The 22053-nt window shown below is 34.1% G+C and overlaps 1 protein-coding gene across 1 annotated transcript in view; it reads left to right on the forward strand.

Annotated features, from left to right (window-relative positions):
- The window catches only part of CCDC172 (coiled-coil domain containing 172), a 56298-nt gene that overhangs the window by 12603 nt on the left and 21642 nt on the right, over nucleotides 1-22053 (forward strand). Inside the window, exons 4-5 of the mRNA XM_032313050.1 lie at nucleotides 13328-13444; nucleotides 14611-14776. Of these exons, the coding sequence (XP_032168941.1) occupies nucleotides 13328-13444; nucleotides 14611-14776 (283 nt within the window). The remainder of the gene's footprint in view (nucleotides 1-13327; nucleotides 13445-14610; nucleotides 14777-22053) is intronic.

Raw genomic sequence — 22053 nt, forward strand, 5'->3', positions numbered from 1 at the left:
AAAGTACCTATATTCCAAAGTACAATGACTGTCTCAAGGGAGAGTACTTACATATTTGAGTTACAAAATGAACTAACCTTATTTTTCTTTGCCCCTCCCCTGGAACACCATTTTTACTTGAATAACTGACAGGCTATAGTTATTTAAACTTGAGTACTTGGCAAAATTTTCTCAAAAATGAAGTGACCCTGACATTTCGAGGCAAACAACTGATAGTAGTAGTAGTATCTTGCCAATGACAATATTCAACCTTTCAAACAAAAGTCTGAATTTTTGAAGACTCTTACCTGTCACTATAAACTTGACAGTATTTTTCCCAATACTTAAAGATTTTTCTGATGAGTTTGTTAATGATATTAATGAATGTTATTTTTTAGTATCATATAACTAAATGTATTATAACATTTGGAGGATCGGAATAATAGTTCAGTGAAGCAGTATTTCCCAAATGACCAGCACATGTCACAAAACCATACATGGATAAAATATCCTCTGAAAGCACAGGATAGACCAACAGGTTTTATTGTAATGGCAGGTGGAAAGTTCTCTGAAATGATTCCACACTGCAACTAACCTTTAAGGAACTTTCACTGGTTTAGTTCGGGTACAGTATCAAGCATACCCACAATCATTTGAAAAGGGTATTAAAATACATTGTGTGAGGCCAGAGTTCCTGCATGTACTTCAACCAAAAAATGTATTGCAAAAGATTGAATAAAGAAGTATATGTGAGAATCCAGTTGTCTTCTATTAAGGCAGACATTAAAAAGATTTGCAAAGAAATGTAAATCCAGCTCTTCTTACTATTTTTTTTGGGGGGGGAATACTATTTTTTCTTAGGTATATATTTTTAAACATGGAGTAAATTTACTGTTACATTAGTTCTTAATGAATTAATGAATTAAATTAATTTATTAAATTAATGAATTAAATGTTTCTTAAAATTTCTGTTTTAATATCTGATACAGAAAATATTGATAGGTCTAGCTTATGAAAACAATCTAACAAAAATGTCTTCAGTAATTTTTTAAGAATATAAAGTCTTTAACACAGAAAGGTCATGAGACCAAAAAGTTTGGTAATGACTGCTGGAGAGGACCCTCTCTGACCTCCAGTATATCAAATGGTATCACCCAGTCCCATCTCTCCTTGTTCACAATCCTTTATTTTGTAACACTTACTGCCTCATGACATATTTTATATCGATCTGTTTATTACTTGTCTCACCCCAAAGGAATGTAAGCTCCACAAGGAATACAAATGTATCCAGTTTGTTTGCTACTGTTATTCCCAGTATCTAGAACAGTGTACACGTCCTGGCTTCAATTGTAGAGGGTGTTAAATAAATATTACTGAGTGAATAAATTAAAACTTTTCTCATAGGATTCTGTTTTCTCTTCTCTTCTGTGAATTCTCCTTGTTTTAGCTGGTGGCTTTCTTATGTAATGGTGTATATTCTTATGAGCTTCAGATTTTTCTGTTGTGAACTTATCTTTAGCAGGGCTTATGTTTCCTAGGGTACCACATATTCCCTTGATAAAAAAGACATCCCTATGGAACAGTATCACCCCGGCTGCGAGGGGTGTACAAATATCACTTGTTTAGAACCAGTTTTTATGTTAATTTCTGAGCTTGGGATTTCTGCAGTACATGAGTGAGAGATACATAAATCTCATATCCATGAACCATTCAAGCTTGGGGTTGGAGCTTCTTGGGGATGACACCTTCCACTCATGGCTCAATGGTGGCAGCTCATTTATATGCTGCTTCTCTAAACCAGTGAATGGAGTTTTGTTATTCCACTTGCACAGCTGGCATAGACACTGCTCAATTCCTGACTATCCAGTGAGCCCAGTTCCAGCTCCCTCTGGTCTTGACTTTTGGTCTTATGTGGGCATTTAAAACTCTAGCCCCTAACACCTGTACCCAATCTCAAGGATACCCCTTGGACTTAAATTCTAGCACACTATTTTTAACCTGAGTCACCTCTTTGTGTTTGGCATGACAATTTCCCATTCTTGCTTTCAATTTGACTATGTAAATGATATCTTATTTTAAATGTAGTTCTATTTTATATAGCATTCCTCTATATTTGAGCAGAAAGTGGGTCCTTCCCACATTTGCTTAGACTGCCATATTAACCGGAATTCTTAACTTTAATTCTTTAACTTTAAAATTTTTTAATGCTTCAACTTCCTCATTCTTGGATTTTTATTTCTTTTTCATCTTCTGGTCAGTCTGTATAACTGTTCAAGTAATTTTTCAGGGACTATTATGCATGATGAATTTTCTAAGCCATTAAGATCTTAAATTTCTTTCTATTGTTTTCACACTTAAATGAAAATTTGTCTGTATACAGAATTCCTGACTCATGCCTGTTTATAGAAAATTACGTAGATCTAACACTACTGATTTTCTAAAAGTTTTTATTTAGATTCCAGTTAGTTAACATACAGTGTAATACTAGTTTCAGGAGTACAGTTTAGTGATTTGGTACTTACATACAACATCCAGGGATTGTCACAAGAAGTGGCATTACTGATTTTTGAAATTTATTAATGCAGAAGAAAAATACTGAAATCAGCCTTTTTTTTTTTTTTAAGGTTTTATTTATTTGAGATAAGAGTGTGCATGTACACGTGCTGGCAAGAGCAGGGGTGGGGTGGGAGGGTAGAAGAGGCAGATGGAGAGGGAGAAGCCGACTCCCTGCTGAGCAGGGAGCCAGATTTGGTACTTGATCCCAAGATCCTGAGATCATGACCTAAGCCAAAGGCAGATGCTTAACGGACTGAGCCACCTAGGTGCACCTCAGGCTGCTTTATTAAAATCCTTTTCAGGTAAACTGTTTCCATTTTTTCTTCTCTGGTTGATTATGCAGATTTTTTATTCTTATAATTCCAAATCTATTCACAGATGTACCTGTTAGTTTTTTCTAGACTATGGGTGTCCCGCATTGTAACCTCAACTATTACTTTTTAACCTCAACCATTTTAACCCAATTGTAACCTCCCATTTTAACCTCAACTCTCATTTTAACCTCAACTATTACTTGTGATTTATTTTTTGTGTTCCCCTATTCCTTATAAGATTAGATTTTTGTTCTCTGTTCTCTGAACCTGTGATCTTCTCAGCAGCCTTAGAGAACTCTTTATACTTTACATTACTGATTCTATCTTTTGCAGTGTTGGTTCTGTTATTTAATACTCTAAATTTAGAAGTTCTGTTGGGCTTTTTTAATATTTCTTTCATTTCCTGTCTTCCTTATTATCTCAGCTTTTTATTTTATTTTATTTTATATTACTCTCTTATGTCCTTACTTGCTCTTTTACTCTTGTTTTTTGGGGGACATACCTTTGCATTGTCTTGGTATTGACATAATTGATTAACAAAATTTATCTTTTTGCACCATGTAACAGTAATATCTTACAGAGATTTATAGTACTTTTTTTTGGTAAGCTTTTGGATAATTTTATTTTATTTTTTAATCTTTCATTACAGTATTTGGTGGGGGGGGGGGATTCCTGCTGTTTCTATGTGAGAACTGTCCAGACTTACAGCTTGCCAACAGGTACAATATACACATTTCTTTGTCCTATTCTTGTTTGCTCCAGTTCTTAAAGAATGAACTGTCTTCCTAAAGCTAAAGCTGCTGGTTAACAAGTTGATGTGAATATGTGTCTCCCTTCCCCATCCCCCCACCATTTCTTGTAGTGTACTTGGCTGAGGTCGGATCTTTTCATGCTCATGTGCCAAGTTTTCTTATTATGAGGAGGAAAATGTCTGTTTTAAAGAATCTGTGACATTTTATAGTTCTTCCATTAAAAGCAGTACATGAAAAATCACTGCCTGCAGCATTCCATTGTTTTATATCCTGACAGAATAGGAAGATGTAGAGATAGGTAAGATAAGGTACTACCTCCTGCGTTGTCAAATAACACAGAAGTCACCTTATTTCAAAGTATCTCCCCAGTGAGTCTTTCAGATTAAGAAGTATCAGTACAAATGTTCTTGGCCTATCAGTATTTGTGCATTACTGCTCTTTCCCTAATCATATTAGTATCTAGCTGTATCAGCAGCGCTTTGGAAATGGGAGTTTTATTTGAGGAGAAGGGAAAGTAATTTTGGAGTATGGGGGTTATTTTGAGAAGGTTAGATTTGGGTTGGCTATGGATTTTGTAACACTAGACGGGTTCAAAAAAGGTGAATGAAAGAGGTCAAAAGCAAACTGGCTACTTGCAGCTGTGCCTGTGATCTTGATGTTGCTGAGAAGAGTATCTCATACAGCCTTTGGTACTTATGTGGTTTTATGAATTGTTATTGCCTGAATTAATAGCTCAAGATAAGTTGAAAGGTTGCCTACCTCAGCTTCTTTGATTCAGTCTAGTTTCATGACTTCAAATATAGTCCAGTTTTTCCTGGTTAAAATTCTAATTAATTCCTCCCAAGAGAAGACAGAAAAGAGGAAGGAATGGGAGATATGTGATTGCCACTGTAGAAAAAATGGATTAAATAGTCTCTAAAATGGTCTTTTTTTCTTTATTATGAGCTCCTCTTTGTCTCCATCTTTATTAGGAGCACTTGCTTATGTTGCTACTGGAAGAGTGGCTTATATTCTCAGGAAATATGAGGACCTCCTATCATGCAGCTGACATTTTTGTTTTCTGAATTGGACTAGTTTAATTGTTTTAATTCTTCATAAAAGTAGTATGTATTATTGCAAATTATTCCAAAAATATAAATAGGACAAACACAGAGTGAAAACTATTCATAGTTCCACTCTATAGTTAATATTTTCATAGATCTTCTTTCAGAATTATATATAAGTGCATGTATTTTTTTTCTGAAATTATTTGCTTTTTTCCATTTACTGTATCCCACGTATCTCAGTAAATATATATCTAAATAAGCAGTTTTTAATGATTGCATAGTATTCCACTCAATGGCTATATCATATTTGAGGTAACTGCTTTCATACTGATAAATACTATTATTAATAATAAATTACTATTATTACTATCACTGTGATGACAATCTTGCACATGCATCTCTGTGCACTTTTTTTTAGGATAAAGTCCTAGAAATCAAATTGCTCTATCAATAGATATATACTGTTAAGGCTTTTGAGAATTTCCAAACTGTCATCCAAAACAGTTGTTCCAGTTTATTTTCCCACAATTTCACTACTGGTATAATTGAAATTGTCAGTTGTTTTGGCAAATATAAGAAAAAGTGGCATCTTTTTATAGTTTTAATTTGAACTTTTTGTTTACTTATATATTTTTTCATTGATTGCTAATGTTTACTATGTGTTTTGCTTATTCAAATCCTTTCCTTGTCTTTTTCTTATTGACATCTAACTTTTTATAAGTTACAGATAATTGCCCTTTCTTTGTCATCCATTGCAAATTTTATTTTTTGTAGCTTGGCTTTTTATGACATATTTTATCTAGTCAAAGTTTAGAATGTTTGTGTTGCTAGAATTTTCAATCTTTTAAAAGATTAAATTAAAAGATTAAATCTGAAATCCATCTCAGGCTTGGGAAAGCCTACCCCACTCCAAGATTGTTAAACAGTGTGTTTTTCCAGTACTTTTCCAGTTTTTTTTTTTCTTTAATAAATAAAAATGACTCTTCCTCCATTTTTCCCTGGGTAAATATCACATGATCTCCACTGACCAAAAGCACCATCTTTATGATACAGTAATGCATATATATTTGTTTTTAGATAACCTATACCCTTCTATTAATCTGTTTGTTTCAGTGCCAGTAACATATTTACTTAATTACATTTGCTTCTAAGTATCTTTGTTTCTCCGGAAGGATAGTTTCTTTTTTAGAAGTTTCCTGATTCTTTTCAGGTTTTTTGTTATTCTAGATAAAATTAAAATCATTTTGTCAAAATCTAACAAATTTTGGGGTTTTAATTAAGACTCTAGTACAGTTGTGTGATAATTCAAGAAGAATTGGTGTATTTCCATCTTTGCATCTTTGCATTCAAGGACAAAGCCTATCATTTTATTTATTTGGATCTTTTATGTTCTTGAGTAGAGGGTTTTTTTTTTCCATATAGGTCTCATATTTTTTAAGCTTATTTGTGTTTTCTTTATGTGGTTACTGTTATGAATGAAATCTTGTCCATGCTTTTTTCCTATTTATTGTTGGTAACTAGAAAAGATACTTTGTTTTTTATATTTATTTGTTACTAGCTTTTTTACTGGATTCTTTTTTATTTCTAACAGTTTTCAATAGATTTATTTAGATTTATTGGGTATGTAACAGTAACATTTACCTAAACAAATGAAAGAGAGCTGTGTACCAGCTTTTTGATAATTGTATCTCTTATTCCCTTTTCTTGCCATACTGCATTAATGAGAACTTCCAGAACAAACTTAAATAGCAGTAGTCTTATCTGGCATCCTAATAACCGCCAATAGAAAGATGAAAGATGAGCGAAGACTTGACTGAGGTAAAGAAATGAACCAGAAGGAATCTGGGAAAGGAGATTTTCAGGCAGAGAACAGTCAGTACAAAGGTCATAATGAGGGAGTGCACCTGGTAAATCTGGGGAATGACAAGAAGGCCAGTATGGCTGGAGAAAGTGAATGAAGAGGAGAGAAGTAGACGATAAGGTTGGACAGTAAATAAAGGAGCGCAGATCATGAAAAGTCTTATGAACCATGTAAGGATTAGTATTTCCTGATATTGAAACTTCCTACATTAGGATTCCTGTGTCATAGTGAGTTTTCCTTTAAGTACTGCATCTGGGTGTTATATACAACTGATAAATTGTTGAACACTACATTTGAGACTAATGATATGTGTTGGCTAATTGAATTTAAATTTTAAAAAATACAATTATAAAAAATAGATATTTTTCTTTTATAAAACCTTCATATCTGTTATTGATACAATATTCACTGATGTACCTCTAGCATTTAAAATGTCTTTTATTATAGTCAAAACACATTCTTCCTCCCAATTACTATGAGCTTAAAAATGTGAAATCTACATAACTCTCTTAGGCAAAGTTGCCTTACACTGTGGGGTAGATCATTTAATCAGCAAAATGTCAGTTCCTAAAGTCTGAGAATATTTTAAACAACAGCAGCCACACAAAGAATAGCTTTGTACTTTGCTTACTTGGACCTAAACATTAATTTAGAATTCTCAGTCATTTTCAGTTTTTGAGTTCTTCTGGTAGAAAAATACCTAAAGGTACCCAGGCAGCAAGAGTAGTGAAGAGTCACAAATCATGGCTATGCTGAAAACTGACCTAGTTGACCAGATAAGTCAGCTTACTGGGAAAACTATAAGCTCTGTTGAAAAATCAAATATCCCAAGAGGAATAAAACAGGGAAAGAAAAAAATCCTTTATTGCTGAGGGAAGCAGAATTAACCTGAGTGTTGGCACTGCTATAAATTAAAATTTTCCAAAACAGCAATATTTTCTGACAAAGCTTGGCTATTTGATTCTAGAATATAACTTTAAGGCTGCATGCAAATATTTCTCTTCATTTGTAGTCAGAGGAAGAAGAGAGATGAGAAAGAGAAATTTGTATTGCTGCTACTAGGAACCTTCTACCCTTTTCTTCTTGTTGTTATAACCCCTTGACATTCCTGGGTAACTTAGGATATATTGTTAGTAGTCTCTGAGGTGCTGATTTATGAAAGATGTCCAAGCTACCATGGATAGAAGATAGTGCCTCAACTCAAACTTTTCCCTGATTGGGAAAGATATGTATAAAAATATTTTGGGAAGTGGTTCAAGATGGTAGAACAGGTATATCTGAACTCATCTCCCACATACACACCAAATCTACAGCTACGTAAGGAAAATTTCCCTCTGAAAAAGACCTGAAAACTAGCTGAAAAATTTCTCCACAACAAAGGATAATAGATGGGGCTACACTGAGACGGGTGGGAGAGGCAGACACGTGGTCTCACCAGAACCTTCTTCTACCATGGCACACCAACCCGTTATCAGGAGGGAGATCACAAATATGGAGCTTATGCCTGAGAAGCACATCAGCATCAGGCTTACTAGCACTTGGGACTTAGATGGGAGAAATGAACCCTCAAAACATCTGGCTTTGAAAATCAGTGGTGCTTATTACATCCGGGAGATCCAAAGGGTGTAGGAAATGAAGGTTCTGCTCTTAAAGGGCTCATGTGTAGAATCATTTGCCCCAGAACTAGTGAAAAAGCGGCAGTTTGAAAAGCACCTAGACTATACATATATGAAGGAGAAATTTATTTCCTAATCGTAAAGCATCTATCAGAGGGACAGGGACCTACTGGGACTCTGTAAAGGTGGAGGCACAGATGGGCGCCATTTTCCTGCTCTTCCTCCACCTCATGCCATCTTGCTGATTTGCTAGCACCATTTTGCCCTCTCCCTTTATCCTGTTACTGCTGGCACCTGCACACAGTCACAGCACTCTCCAGCTGCCTTGCTAATGCCAGTGGATGTGCCCCACCCCTGCATTCTCCCACTGCCTTATTAAAGCTGGTGGACATGCACACACACACACACAAAATAAAAATGGGTAGAGGATCTGCATAAATATTTTTTCAAAGAAGACATACAGATGGCCAACAGGCACATGGAAATGTACTCAACCTTACTAATCATCAGGGAAATGCAAATCAATACCACAATGAGATATCACCTCATATCTGTTAAGATCGTTTTAATCAAAAAGACAAATAACAAGTGTTGGCAAGGATGTGGTGAAAAGGGAACCCTCTTGCACTGTTGGTATGACTGTAAATGGTGCAACTACTATGGAAAATGGTATGGAGGTTCCTCAAAAAATTAAAAACAGAACTACTGTATGATCTAGCAATTCCACTTCTGGGTATTTACCCAAAGAAAATGGGAACACTAATTTGAAATGATATGTATACCCCTATGTTCACTGCAGCACTGTTTATGATAGTCAAGATATGGAAACAACCTAAGTATCCATCAATGGATGAATGGATAAAGAAGATGTAGCTAAATATATAATGGAATACCACTCAGCCATAAAAAAAAGAATGAAATCTTGCTATTTGCAACAACATTAATGGAATTGAGGGTATTATGCTAAGTGAAATAAATCAGATAGAGAAAGACAAATACCATACAATTTCACTTATATGTGGAATCTGAAGAAACAAAACATACTAACAAACAAAGGAAAACCAAACTAATAGATACAGAGAATAGATTAGTAGTTACCAGTGGGGAGGAATTTGGTGGCGGCGGGGGGCAAAATAGGTGAAGAGGGTCGAAGGGTACAATCTTCCAGTTATAAATTAAGTAAGTGCTCAGGTCATAATACAAGGTCATAATGTGTGGTGACCATAGTCAGTGATACTGAAAGTTGCCAAGAGAATAAATCTTAAAATGTTGTCCTCAAAAGAAAAAAAAAAAGATTTTTTACCTTTGGACACAAATGGTAACTATACTTGCTGTAGTGATCATTTGGCAATGTATATAAATATCAAATCATTTTGTTGTACACTCAAAACTACTATAATGCTGTAAATCAATTATACCTTAGTTAAAATTATTTTTAAGTCTGTTTTACATTTCTTCTAGTACCTTTCCAATTCTCATCTGCACCCATCATTTTTACAATAAAAGAGATGTTTCTGATGATAATTTATTCTGTGAAATGACCTTGTCTTGTGTTCATAGCAATATGTTCCAGATTATATCTGGAATTGTTTACCTAGATTTTACATATCAGTAGGTCTGGTTTTCAAACACAAGAGTGTGAAAAATAGTTTAAGGAGTTGGTCATGATAACAGAAAGAACAAAAGGGATAATGAGAAACACATTCTGCAAATAGGTGGCCATGAAAAGCTATTTCCGTTTTTAAGAGTAACAGCTTACACTTGGCAGAGAGGAACTGGGAAGATCCACAAGTCTTTGTCCTTTCAGTTTCATTAAAATATGAAAGAACTCTATTAATAATAGACCCATGTGGCTTCTGGAACCTTAACTTACTGTTGTCTTCACCATGTGAATCATCATCATATTGTGGGCATCTGCTGTTACTGACTTGAGTTTTCCCTAACTCCTGCCTCTTTTTCTATTACGCTTTTTCCTTTACTTGCCAATTCCATTTTGTATTAAATGTTTTCATCACAGATACTAAGTGAATTTAAAAATTAGTGTTACTATAATTTTTCTGTACTTATTGACTCTGGAACTTTTAGGTTGATTTAAAGAGGAAAATGTGGAGTTAAAAGATAAAGACAGAATATAAGAGGAAAAGTGGGAATGATGAGGAGAAGCAGACCAATAATAATAAAAACAACAACAACAAAGAAGCTGAAAAGATCTCAAAATGATAATTCCCATAGAAGTTTGGGGGAAGAGGAAATGTATAGATATGCTTTTCTTATAAAGCTTTTGAATAGTTCTCTACTTTTCATTTGGGGTATATAGGTTTCATTTTTCAGATTATGGTAAAATATTCCAATTAAATGACAACTTGTCTAATAGCTCTCTTTAATATTTATTTTCTTTTTTAGGAAAGAGGACAGTGGTAGTTTTAGGTCTTAGTTGGTGATAGCTGGAATGGTACACCTTAATTTTTTATTTCTTACCATAAGGCTTTTATGAACCTGAATAATAAATTTGGTTATGACTTACTTAAAAATTTCTTAGCCTGATAAGTACTATTTTCTTCATTTTGGGGTTTCGACAAAGGTCTTTCACAACCGATCAGTGACGGAAACAATTAGAATTCCGGAATTTTGATTCGTACATGACATACCTTATTGGATTAAACCAGAATTTTTCCAGCCCAATATCTGGTCTCAAAGCAATTTTGCAGGCATTCATGGTTACTGTCCAAAATAGCAGCTCTGAGAGTTAGGTATATACTACAAGCAACCTTCTCTCATTAAGTTCTGGTGGTTTTACTGTTTCTCAAACTTACATACTTTCATCTTCTGCTTTTATCAGAGACTAAAGTCCATCTTAGTTGCAGAAGTGTCTCTATTACTTTGAAATAGTTCTAGTCCTAATTTAGGAGAAAGGAAATCAGAAGAGCTGGGTTTTAGTTGTGGGTTTGCCCATAATTAATTATATTACCTATGTTAAGAAATTTCACATTTTTGAAACTCATTTTATTCTCATATAATAAGTAAATAGTAAATAGCTCTGAAGTATTTTCTTATTCTAAAAGAATGTGATAGAATTCATGATCCTCCTTTTGTTTGCTGCTTCCATCTTCTATATGATTTTGTAAGGGTCTATTTAGCCAGAGCAGCCCCACCGCGGTTGAACTGCCATTTTGTTGTAAAAGTTAAACTGACTCTGCTCACGCCCCACCCCCACCCCCAGCCCCAGGAACTTACTTAAAAACAAGTCCCGGAAACCAGCCCCAGGTAACAAAGCCCAAATACAAGGGTGGGTCAGGCCAGGTGAAGACATCCAATCAGTTGGGTGGGGGGGGCGCATACTGTCTCCTTAGTTACCAAGGAGTGTGGGCCCTGCCTTTTGGGTGCCAATTCTGCAAGGTGATAGGTTGGTTCAAATGTCTACTAGGGTAAATTGTAATTCAGTTGGTCACCTAGCATGACTGTGCAGCTTTCTCTGTGTGTTAAAACTTCATTGGCCACCTGTGCATGGCCAGGCCCAACCACATGGCCTTTGCTCTATAAAAGCTAGTCTGTGAAACAGAGAGGGGTCGCCCTCTCTGTAAAAGCCCCAAACGTTGGGTTTGATTCTTGATGCTTGGTGCGAAATAAAGCTTTGCTTGACCTTCACTTTGTATCAGTCTTGCTCCTTTAATCACGGACCCATTATTGGGGGACCCCAACCATTTCATAGATCTGGCCATATGTTTCCTAATTTCTGTCTTCTTAGATAGTAAAATAACTAACTGCCACATTCTTCCTTCCGCCAACTTTAAAGGTATTTTCTGAGTTTCTTTGGTCATGAAAATTGCATCTCTTTTATCGTTCTCTATTGATGTCTTTCTTAAGATAGAATTGATGAGAACAGCAACAAGTATTGAAGGTGTGAGCAGATGTGCCAGGATATTATATATATGCAAGACCATATTTTCTGTTTTATTTCCATTACTTTTTTTTCTGTTACTTTTTTAATGCCAGTATTTCCTGGACTTTTTAGCCATATCGTTTCAAAATATCTTTCAGGCCAACCCTTTGCCTCTGGACTAGACTATTCTTAAGCTCTTTACTATTCAGTATCTTCTGGGACAGAGATTTCACACCCTGTCTCTCACCTTCAGGAAGTTCTGGTGGCTAACATAAATCTTGCTTTCTGCAATTTAAATTGAATTTATTTCCTGTTTCTTTTCACTGTGGAGATGGGAACAGCCCCAAACTAAAAGTGATGCTTTCTTATGAGGGCCAGTGCTGAATATAGAGGAAAGATTATTCCCAGTCTGGCATCAATTTTAGCTTTTATATATTAAAGTTTCCTGACTTTCATTTCAATATTCATGGTCTCAGGAGATGCTATTCTTTATAGCCCAAATGAAATAATAGTTACATATCCAATATTAATGTTTATTATGTCTTTTGCTAACTAGAACCCAAATGAGGTACTAAAATAAAAAATGAGTTCTCAAAAGCATGGAGGACTTTAGCAGATTTGTGTTTTTCTTGGTATAACTATAGTCGTGGGACTGGGTTTTTGCCTATGGTTTATAGATTTTATCTCATTTTATTAGTCTTACTGTATACATGTTTAATTCATCCATATCTTCCTCATAAGTGATGAGAATAGAAACTTGTTCTTTAACGTGGGCTGTCTTGAAGCAGAGTTTAATATGTGTAGTCAATAAGCTTTTGATATCTAGGCTAAGAATTGTGTGAGGTATTGTAAAGAAAAAAGAAAACACATTTTCTGCCATCAAGGGGCCTATATTCTTACTGAGGGGAAATATTATAAAACTTGCAATGATAGAACCGTTATAAAATAATATATGGTGGTATATATAAAATAAGGTTTTGTGGGTTTTTTTTAAGACTATTTATTTATTTATTTGACAGACAGAGATCACAGGTAGGCAGAGAGGCAGGCAGAGAGAGGAGGAAGCAGGCTCCCCGCTGAGCAGAGAGCCCAATGTGGGGCTTGATCCCAGGACCCTGGGATCATGACCTGAGCCTAAGGCAGAGGCTTTAACCCACTGAGCCACCCAGGCGCCCCTAAAATAAGATGTTTAATGTAAATTTTATTTTGCATTTAAGATTAATACAGAAAATACCTTATACTATGCAGATTATTCTGTTAGCTAAGACATCCTAAAATGTTTAACAATTATTTCATTCTGATTTCTGTTTTTTCACTTTAAAGGTTCAGCAGTTTTCAGAAAAAGCCTTCCTCTTACAGCTTTGGAAAATTCATGAAAATGCCTTAGAAAGACAGTGTAGTGAAATTACAAACCAGAGGAATATGCTTCTCCAAACCTTTGTAAGTCTCCAGCTCCTTAGAAATATCTTTTTCCACTAACTGTATTGAAAAGTATTTAAATATACTTAGGTGTACTTTTAGAAAATTATACGTATGCATATTGGCAGATAGTCCTGTTCAGATATGGAAAAGTATTAAATGCTACTGAAAACTAGTTGGTAGAGTAATATAATTTGAAAGAATTCTATTAGCAGATATGCAATATAGAAATTATTTGCAATTGTAATAAGCATAGAAAAACCCAGTGAAACTGACTTGAATTGCTCAGGCTTTCAGACCTTGGTTTTAATGCTTTTGAAAGGCAGAGAGGTTCACACTTTAGGCATATTTATGGATCTTGGTGAAGAGATAGATTTTCTTTATTTTTTTTTAATCTTAACTCAGAACCAGCAGACTCAGTTTTAAATGACAGGGCCAGTTTAAGAATGTGACTTGCAATTAATTGACAGTTCAAAGAAAATACATTTAAAAATACTAAGAATATTTATTTGAAGTCAGAACCAACAAAGTTTGAGCTTATGCGTAACATGGCTAGTTCCCCAATGTAGTTCACAATTGGTTGACATTTCTTAGAAAAAAAAAATATAGTAATATTTAGATTCTGTCATGGTGCAGAGTTTTTGGAAATTCTTATTTCCTCTTCATGTTGATGTTTCATAAAACGTAAACTACTTTGTAGAACTAAATTGGAAATAAATATATAATTTTACTTTTTTTGTCTCTATCTTAAAAGGTTTCCTTGGATTTCCTTATTTGTTGTTTTTCTATAGCAGTAATTCCTTTGAGTGTAGATTTTCATTTTCCCTCTTGGACATTTGATTATTTTACCTAATTTCATATTGCAGTGACAAAATGGCACCTATGCTGCTAAGTTTAATACATAAACAAACACAGATATAATGACAAGTTATAGGATTTCTATCTCAGTAATACTCCCAAAACATTAAGGATAAAACATTCATGTGGAAATTGTTGGTTATTAGTATGTAGTAGCTTCACTTTTTTATTAATATTGCTTGAGGAATAAAGCATTTTTCTGATAATGCCAGGAAGTATAATCTTATATTTTTGTTGTTAGTAATTCCAAATGATTGCATTTTAAATCACTATAGAAAAATAGTATTACAATTAACATCTATAGTTGATCTTTTGTTTCTATTTTTTAGGGGGCTACAAAGAAAAAAGTGACCGAGGAAGAAGAAAAATTTATTAAGGAAATTGCAGACTTCAATAATGAGTATGAAGTAACAAAGAAAAGAAAGCTTTTGATGAAAGAAAATGTCAAGATTGAAATATCTGCCTTAGAAAACCAGGCAAACATTTTGAAGAGGGGTATGAGTATATAGTGCCACCTCTTTTATCTGTCATTAATGAAAATAACTTATTTTGAGCCAGTGAATTTTCCAGAAATTAACTTTTTCATAAGTAAATTGATTATTGCATAGCTATTCTTTTATCTTTATCTTATTTATCCTAATGGAATTGTATCTTACATTGTGAGTGGTCCCAAGTTCTTTAGAATTAGATGTGACATGAGCTTTTAGTCATTCACTCAATAAGCACTTATCTATTACTCTCTGTTATGTGATGGGCATTGTTGTACGTTATGGTGATATAAAACTAAAATGTGGAAGAGTCAAATATGAAGCAGATATTTATAGTACAATGTTATAGAAGCTATAATAGGGATAGGACTGATATGATGATCCTCATTTTACCATCAGTACAATTTAAATTAGGAAACAAGGTTACACAGTGGCATGGGGAGAATTTCATTTCAGAAACCCTAGCATGTAGGTTATTGCAATCTGTGATAAGATCCTGAACTAAAGACATTGCCACAGAGAAGAGAGGGTAAATTAAAGAGATATATAGGCATAATGATAGGACTTTATCACTGATTGAGGTGAACAAAAATAGACAGGGATGAATTATAGTTTTCATATGTCAGAGATTGGGTAGAATAGGGTACCAGGAGGAAGAACAGAGGTAGAGAAGCATGTTGGAACTGTAGCCTATTCTGGACAAAATGACTGAGTTTTGTTTCAGGTCTTTTTAGTTAGAGATGTATATGGAATATACCGGGGAAGATTCCCAGGTGGCAGGGGAAAATTTGGTTGTGAAGCTGGTAAGAAAGATTAGAGCTAGACCATTAGGTTTGGGACTGAATCCAGAGGAGTTGGTGACATTATTCAGAGAAAACATATAGAGGGAACATAGATGAGGAGTGAAGACTGAAGCCAGAAACTGGGAAAGGATTATATTTATGGAAAGAAAGAAAAAGAATGGTACAGAGTAGTCAAAGAAGGCAAGAGGAGACCCAGCAGAGAGTAATATTTTAGAAGCCAAAAGCAAGATATGTATTTCTCAAATTAGTGGAAAACAAAATAGGATATTAATTTGACAATCAGAAGATGTCAAGTGCAGTAGCATAAAGTAGAACAGTAGAAAAAGACTGGTGGTAATAGATTGGAGTCAATGGGAGTTGAGGAAATAGAGAATGAAAATATAAATGATATTAAGTGCAAAATTAGTTTTTAATGGAAGCCTTTCTAAAATATGTTGTTATTTTGACGCCTTTAGTAAATGGAGAATAATAAACACATTTAACTCTTTTACTGACTTGGAGCTCTCAGTATGAATAATGTATAGATTTGCTTTACATATGACAACTACTATTTTAAGTAATATTCGTCAAGCTTATACTATAAAGCAACCGCCATCCTAAAGACTATAAATGCTAATATCATGTTGATTTCATTTAAATCTTAATTTTACCATTTGATAGCTGTGTGATTTGGGGCAAGATGCCAAACTTCTCTTTGGTTCGGTTTCCCCATTTGTAAAGATGGGGGTTAGTAGTCATGACCTTAACAAAGGTTGTTGTGAGAATGCAATGAAATAATACTGAAACACATAGGATGCTTCCTGCCACATAATTAAACCCGCAAAAAAATGTGAGGATTATACTTTTTAATCTGATTTTATAGATGAAGGAAATAAAGTTCTGAGAGAGAAATTATTTTGGGTAGAGAGTGTAGGACAGAGGCACACATCTGGAAAGCTTTAAAAAATATTAAATGCTTGAGTCTCATTCAAGACCTATTGAATCAGAATCTGTGGGAGAGGTTGGGGAACATAACATTTTTTAAATCTGTGAGGTGATATTGCTGTGTATTTTCAATAACAAGTCAGAATACAAAAGTCTATAGACTAAAACTAACTTTCTGCAAAAAGTCATGGGTATCACCATTTCTTTCGAACATATATTAGAAATTTTAGCCAAATCAATCAGGCAAGAAAAAGAAATAAAACACATCTACATTGGAAAGGAAAAAGTAGTCTCTGTGCCCAAATGATAATGCTCTTACATATAAAACACCTAAGGATACCACAAAAAACAAAAAAACAAAAAACTGCTGGAACTAATAAATAAATACAGCAAAGTTGCAGTATACAAAATCAACACACAAAAATAAGTTGCATTTCTGTGTATGAGCAATAAGTGACCTAAAAAGGAACAAAAATTTAAATTCCATTTATAATAGTGTCAAAAAGAATAAAATACTTAAAAATAAATTTAACCAAGGTGGTAAAAGATTTGTACATGGAAAACTATATAAAACATTGCTTAAAGAAATTAAAGAAGACCCAAATAAGTGGAAAGACATCCCATGTTCATGGATTGGAAAACCTAGTGTTGTTAAGATGACATTATTACCCAAAATGATGTATAGATTCAAAGTAATCTTTATCAAAATCCCAACAGTGTTTTTTTTTTTTTTAAGATTTTATTTATTTATTTGACAGAGATCACAAGCAGGCAGAGAGGCAGGCAGAGAGAGGGAGAAGCAGGCTCCACACTGAGCAGAGAGCCCGATGTGAGCCTCGATCCCAGGACCCTGGGATCATGACCTGAGCTGAAGGCAGAGGCTTCAACCCACTGAGCCACCCAGGTGCCCCCAACAGTGTTTTTTTCATGAATTGAAAAACCATCCTAAAATTCATATAAAATCCCAAAGGATCCCAAAAAGCCAAAACTATCCTGGAAAAAAAGAACAAAGTTGGAAGACTCATACTTCTGATTCCAAAACTTACTAAAATGCCACAGTAATCAAAACTGTGTGGTACTAGAATAAGGATAGACATATAGAAAATCAGGATATAATAGAGAGCTCAAATATAAACTCTCATGTATGTGGTCAAATGATTTTTTATAACAATGCCAAGACTATTCAATGGGAAAGGATAGTCTTTTGAAAAAATGGATCTGGGAAAACTGGATACCACTCTTACCTTACACAATATGCAAAAATTAGCTAAAAATGGACAAAAGTCTTAAACTTAAGAAGTAAAACAAGAAAGCTCTTAGAAGAAATCATATAGGAAACACTTCGCACTTCATCATATTGGATTTAGAGATGATTTCTTGGATATCAAAAACACAGGCAACAAAAGAAAAAATAGATTGTATTTCATTAAGATTAAGATCTTTTGTATGTCAGAGGACACTATCAAGAGAGTAAAAGCGGAACTCTCAGAAAGAATGAGTTGTGTTTTTTTATGGAAGAAAATATTTGCAAATCATTTCTTTGATAAGGGATTAATATCCAGGATATTTTTTAAGTAGTTTCTGCACCCAGTTTAGGGCTTGAACTCACAACCCCAAAGTCAAGAGTCCTATGCTCTACTGACTCAGCCAGCCAAGTGCTTCTAATGGCTAGAATATAGAAGAACTATAATTCAACATCAAAAAAATAAGCAACTCAATTTTAAAAATGGGCAAAGGATTTGAATAAACATTTCTCCAAAGATATGGCCAATAAGCACACAAAAAGCTGCTGTACATCACTAGCCTTTAGAGAAATGGAAATCAAAACCACAAAGACACCCGACTTCATACCCATTAGAGTGGCTATTATGAAAAAAATCCAAAGTTTACACAGCATGATACTCACAGTGTTTAGGATGCAATCCAAAATTACTTGACCTCTGAAGAATCAGTGAAATGTGACCTAGTATCAAAAGAAAACCCTAAGATGCCAAACCCACAGTGATCTAGATACTGAAATTATGAAATACTTTATAGCATTTATTATTGAGCTATGCTCAGTGAGTTAAGGAAGTTGCACTTGTAATATATGATAGGTAACTCAGTGGAGAAATACAAAATGTGAAAATAAATTAGAACTGAAAAATTATTATCTGAAATAAGAATGTCACTGAATAAGTTTAATAACAGAATGGAACTCATAGAAGAGCCAGTGAACATGAAGATAGGTTGATAGAAATTGTCCGATCTGAAAAAGAGGGGAAAAATTAAAACAAAATAAAATGAAACAAAAAATTAGAAATTTAGGGACATGTAGGACAATTTTAAAAGGTCTAACATTCAAGTAATTGAAGTCTCTGAAGGAAAAGAAAGAGAATTGGCAGAAAATATATTTGAAGAGATCACAGCAGGAAATTTCCTAAATTTTCTAAAAGACATTAATTTGCAGATTCAAGAAGTTCAGCAAATCCAAATATGATAAATTCAAAGAAATCCATGCCTAGCCATTTAATAATAGTCAAACTGTTAACAAGTCAAAGAGAAAGAAAAAATCTTGAAAACAGGGAACAATAACTCTAATGCTAAAGGAAGGCTTCCAAGTAGAAGCAAAAATAATACCAGAGAGAAACTTGGATCATGTTTAATGAATTAAAATAAACAGAAATGGCAAATATTTGGACAATTAAAATATCAATTTTTTTCTCTTAACTTGAAAAGATACATATGATTGTTTAAAGCAAATAATATATTGTCTTACAGAATTTATAATGTATGCAGAGGAAGTTTGTATACATGCATACCATATGCATCTATGACAGCTATCTCATAAAGGACTGGAAAAGAGAACTGGTAAAGGGATCTATACAGCCCTACATAACTCCCAGAAAACCAGGAATAGAAGGAAACTTCCTCAACCAGTTAAAGAACCTCTTTGAAAAGCCTACAACTAATATTACACTTAATGATGAAATAGCAAATACCAATATCATTTGAAATGGTGACGTATTAAATACTTTCCCCACAAAGATTGACAATAAGGCAAGAATGTCCATTCTTATCACTTCCATTCAATATGGCTGTGGATGTCCTAGCCATTTTAACCATTTCAATGAGACAAAGTTGTCTCTATTTATAGATTACATGATTGTTTACATAGAAAATTATAAGGAATTTATAAAACAATTACTAAAATTAATAAGTCAATATGGTAAGGTTATAGGATATAAGGTATATATTTAAAAATCAGTTGAGGGGCACCTGGATGGTCTAGATGTTAAGTGTCAGACTCTTGATTTGGGATCAGGTCATGATCTCAGATCTGCCCAGCATGGAGCTTGCTTAAGATTCTCTCTTTCCCTCTCCCTATTTCCCTCCCTCCACCACTCTCCCTTTCTCTAAAGAAAAAAAAAAAAATCAGTTGAATTCTTATATTCTAACAGCAAACAATAGAAAGTGGAATAAAAATACCATTTAAACAGCATCTAAAAACAAAATAGAAACAAATTTAACAAGAGACATGAGGGACTTCTATACTATAAACTACAGAGCATTGCTGAGAGAAGTTAAGGAAGACCTAAGTAGATAGATTTATCATGTTCATGGATTAGAAAATTCAATTTTGTTAATAGGTCCATTCTCTTCTAATTGATCATAGGTTCAACAGAATTTCGGTAAAAATCCCATTAAGTTTTAGTAAGCCTTGACAAGCTAATTCTAATATTTATATAAAAATGTAAATCACTTAGAACAGCCAAAATTTTTTAAAAGAACAAAATTTGAGGATTTATACTCCCTGATTTCAAGTTTTTCTAAAAAGCTATAGTAATCAAGATAATGTGTCACTGCCTTAAAAATAGGCATATTGGTACCACGGGAAGGAAAGAGAAATAGCCTTATGCAGATAGGGTCAATTGATTGTCAACAAAAGTAGCAAGGCAGTTCAGTGGGGGAAAGGAAAATCTTTTCAGTAAATGGTGCTGGAACAATTGGACATCCATTGCAAAACAATGATTCTTAAATTTTACTTCATACCATATTAAACATTAACTCAGAACGAACCATACATCTAAACATAAAAGCTAACATCATGAAACTCCTAGAAGAATTCTTAGGTGGGACACAGAAACATGAAAAAAAATAAACTGGATTTCAAATAAATTAAAAAAAAATACTATTAAGAAAAAGACAAACCAAAGACTTGAAGAAAATATTTGCAATACATATATCTGCTTGTGTACTGTTACCTAGAATATAATGAACTCTTACAACTTAATAATAAGAAGGCAACAAAACTGATTCTAAAAGGGGAAAAGGATTGAACTTCACAAAAGGGCATATACTGATGACCAATGAACATATGAAAAGATACTCAATATCTTTAGCTATCAGGAAAATACAAATTAAAACCACAGTGTATATCACTGTACCTACATTTAGTTAAAATTCGAAAGGCTGGTCATATCAAGTGTTGGCAAGTATGGGGAGCATCTGAAATTCATATGGTACTGATGAGAATGCAAAATAAATGGTACAACCACTTTGGAAATTGTTTTTCAGTTTCTTATCAAATCTATCTATGAAAGACCCCCAGCAAATATCATCCTCAATGGGAAAAAGCTTGCGTCCTTCCCGTTGAGATGAGGAACACGACAAGTATGCCCACTCTCACCACTCTTGTTCAACATAGTATTAGAAGTCCTAGCAACAGCAATCAGACAACAAAGGAAAATAAAAGGTATCCAGATTGGTAATGAAGAAGTCAAACTCTCTCTCTTGGCAGATGACATGATTCTTTATATGGAAAACCCAAAAGACTCCACCCCCAAACTACTAGAACTCATATAGCAATTCAGCAACGTGGCAGGATACAAAGTCAATGTACAGAAATCAGTGGCTTTCTTATACACTAACAATGAAAATACAGAAAGGGAAATTAGAGAATCGATTCCATTTATTATAGCACCAAGAACCATAAGATACCTGGGAATAAACCTAACCAAAGAGGTAAAGGATCTGTACTCAAGGAACTATAGAACACTCATGAAAGAAATTGAAGAAGACACAAAAAGATGGAAGACCATTCCATGCTCTTGGATTGGAAGAATAAACATTGTTAAAATGTCTATACTGCCTAGAGCAATCTATACTTTTAATGCTATTTTGATCAAAATTCCACCGGTATTCTTCAAAGAGCTGGAGCAAATAATCCTAAAATTTGTATGGAATCAGAAGAGACCCCGAATCACTAAGGAAATGTCGAAAAACAAAAATAAAACTGGGGGCATCACGTTACCTGATTTCAAGCTTTACTACAAAGCTGTGATCACCAAGACAGCATGGTACTGGCATAAAAACAGACACATAGACCAGTGGAACAGAGTAGAGAGCCCAGATATGGACCCTCAACTCTATGGTCAAATAATCTTAGACAAAACAGGAAAAAATATAGAGTGGAAAAAAGACAGTCTCTTCAATAAATGGTGCTGGGGAAACTGGGCAGCTATATGTAGAAGAATGAAACTCGACCATTCTCTTACATCGTACACAAAGATAAACT

The sequence above is a fragment of the Mustela erminea genome, chromosome 14 (assembly GCF_009829155.1).
Source record: "Mustela erminea isolate mMusErm1 chromosome 14, mMusErm1.Pri, whole genome shotgun sequence".
Classification (NCBI taxonomy): Eukaryota; Metazoa; Chordata; class Mammalia; order Carnivora; family Mustelidae; genus Mustela; species Mustela erminea.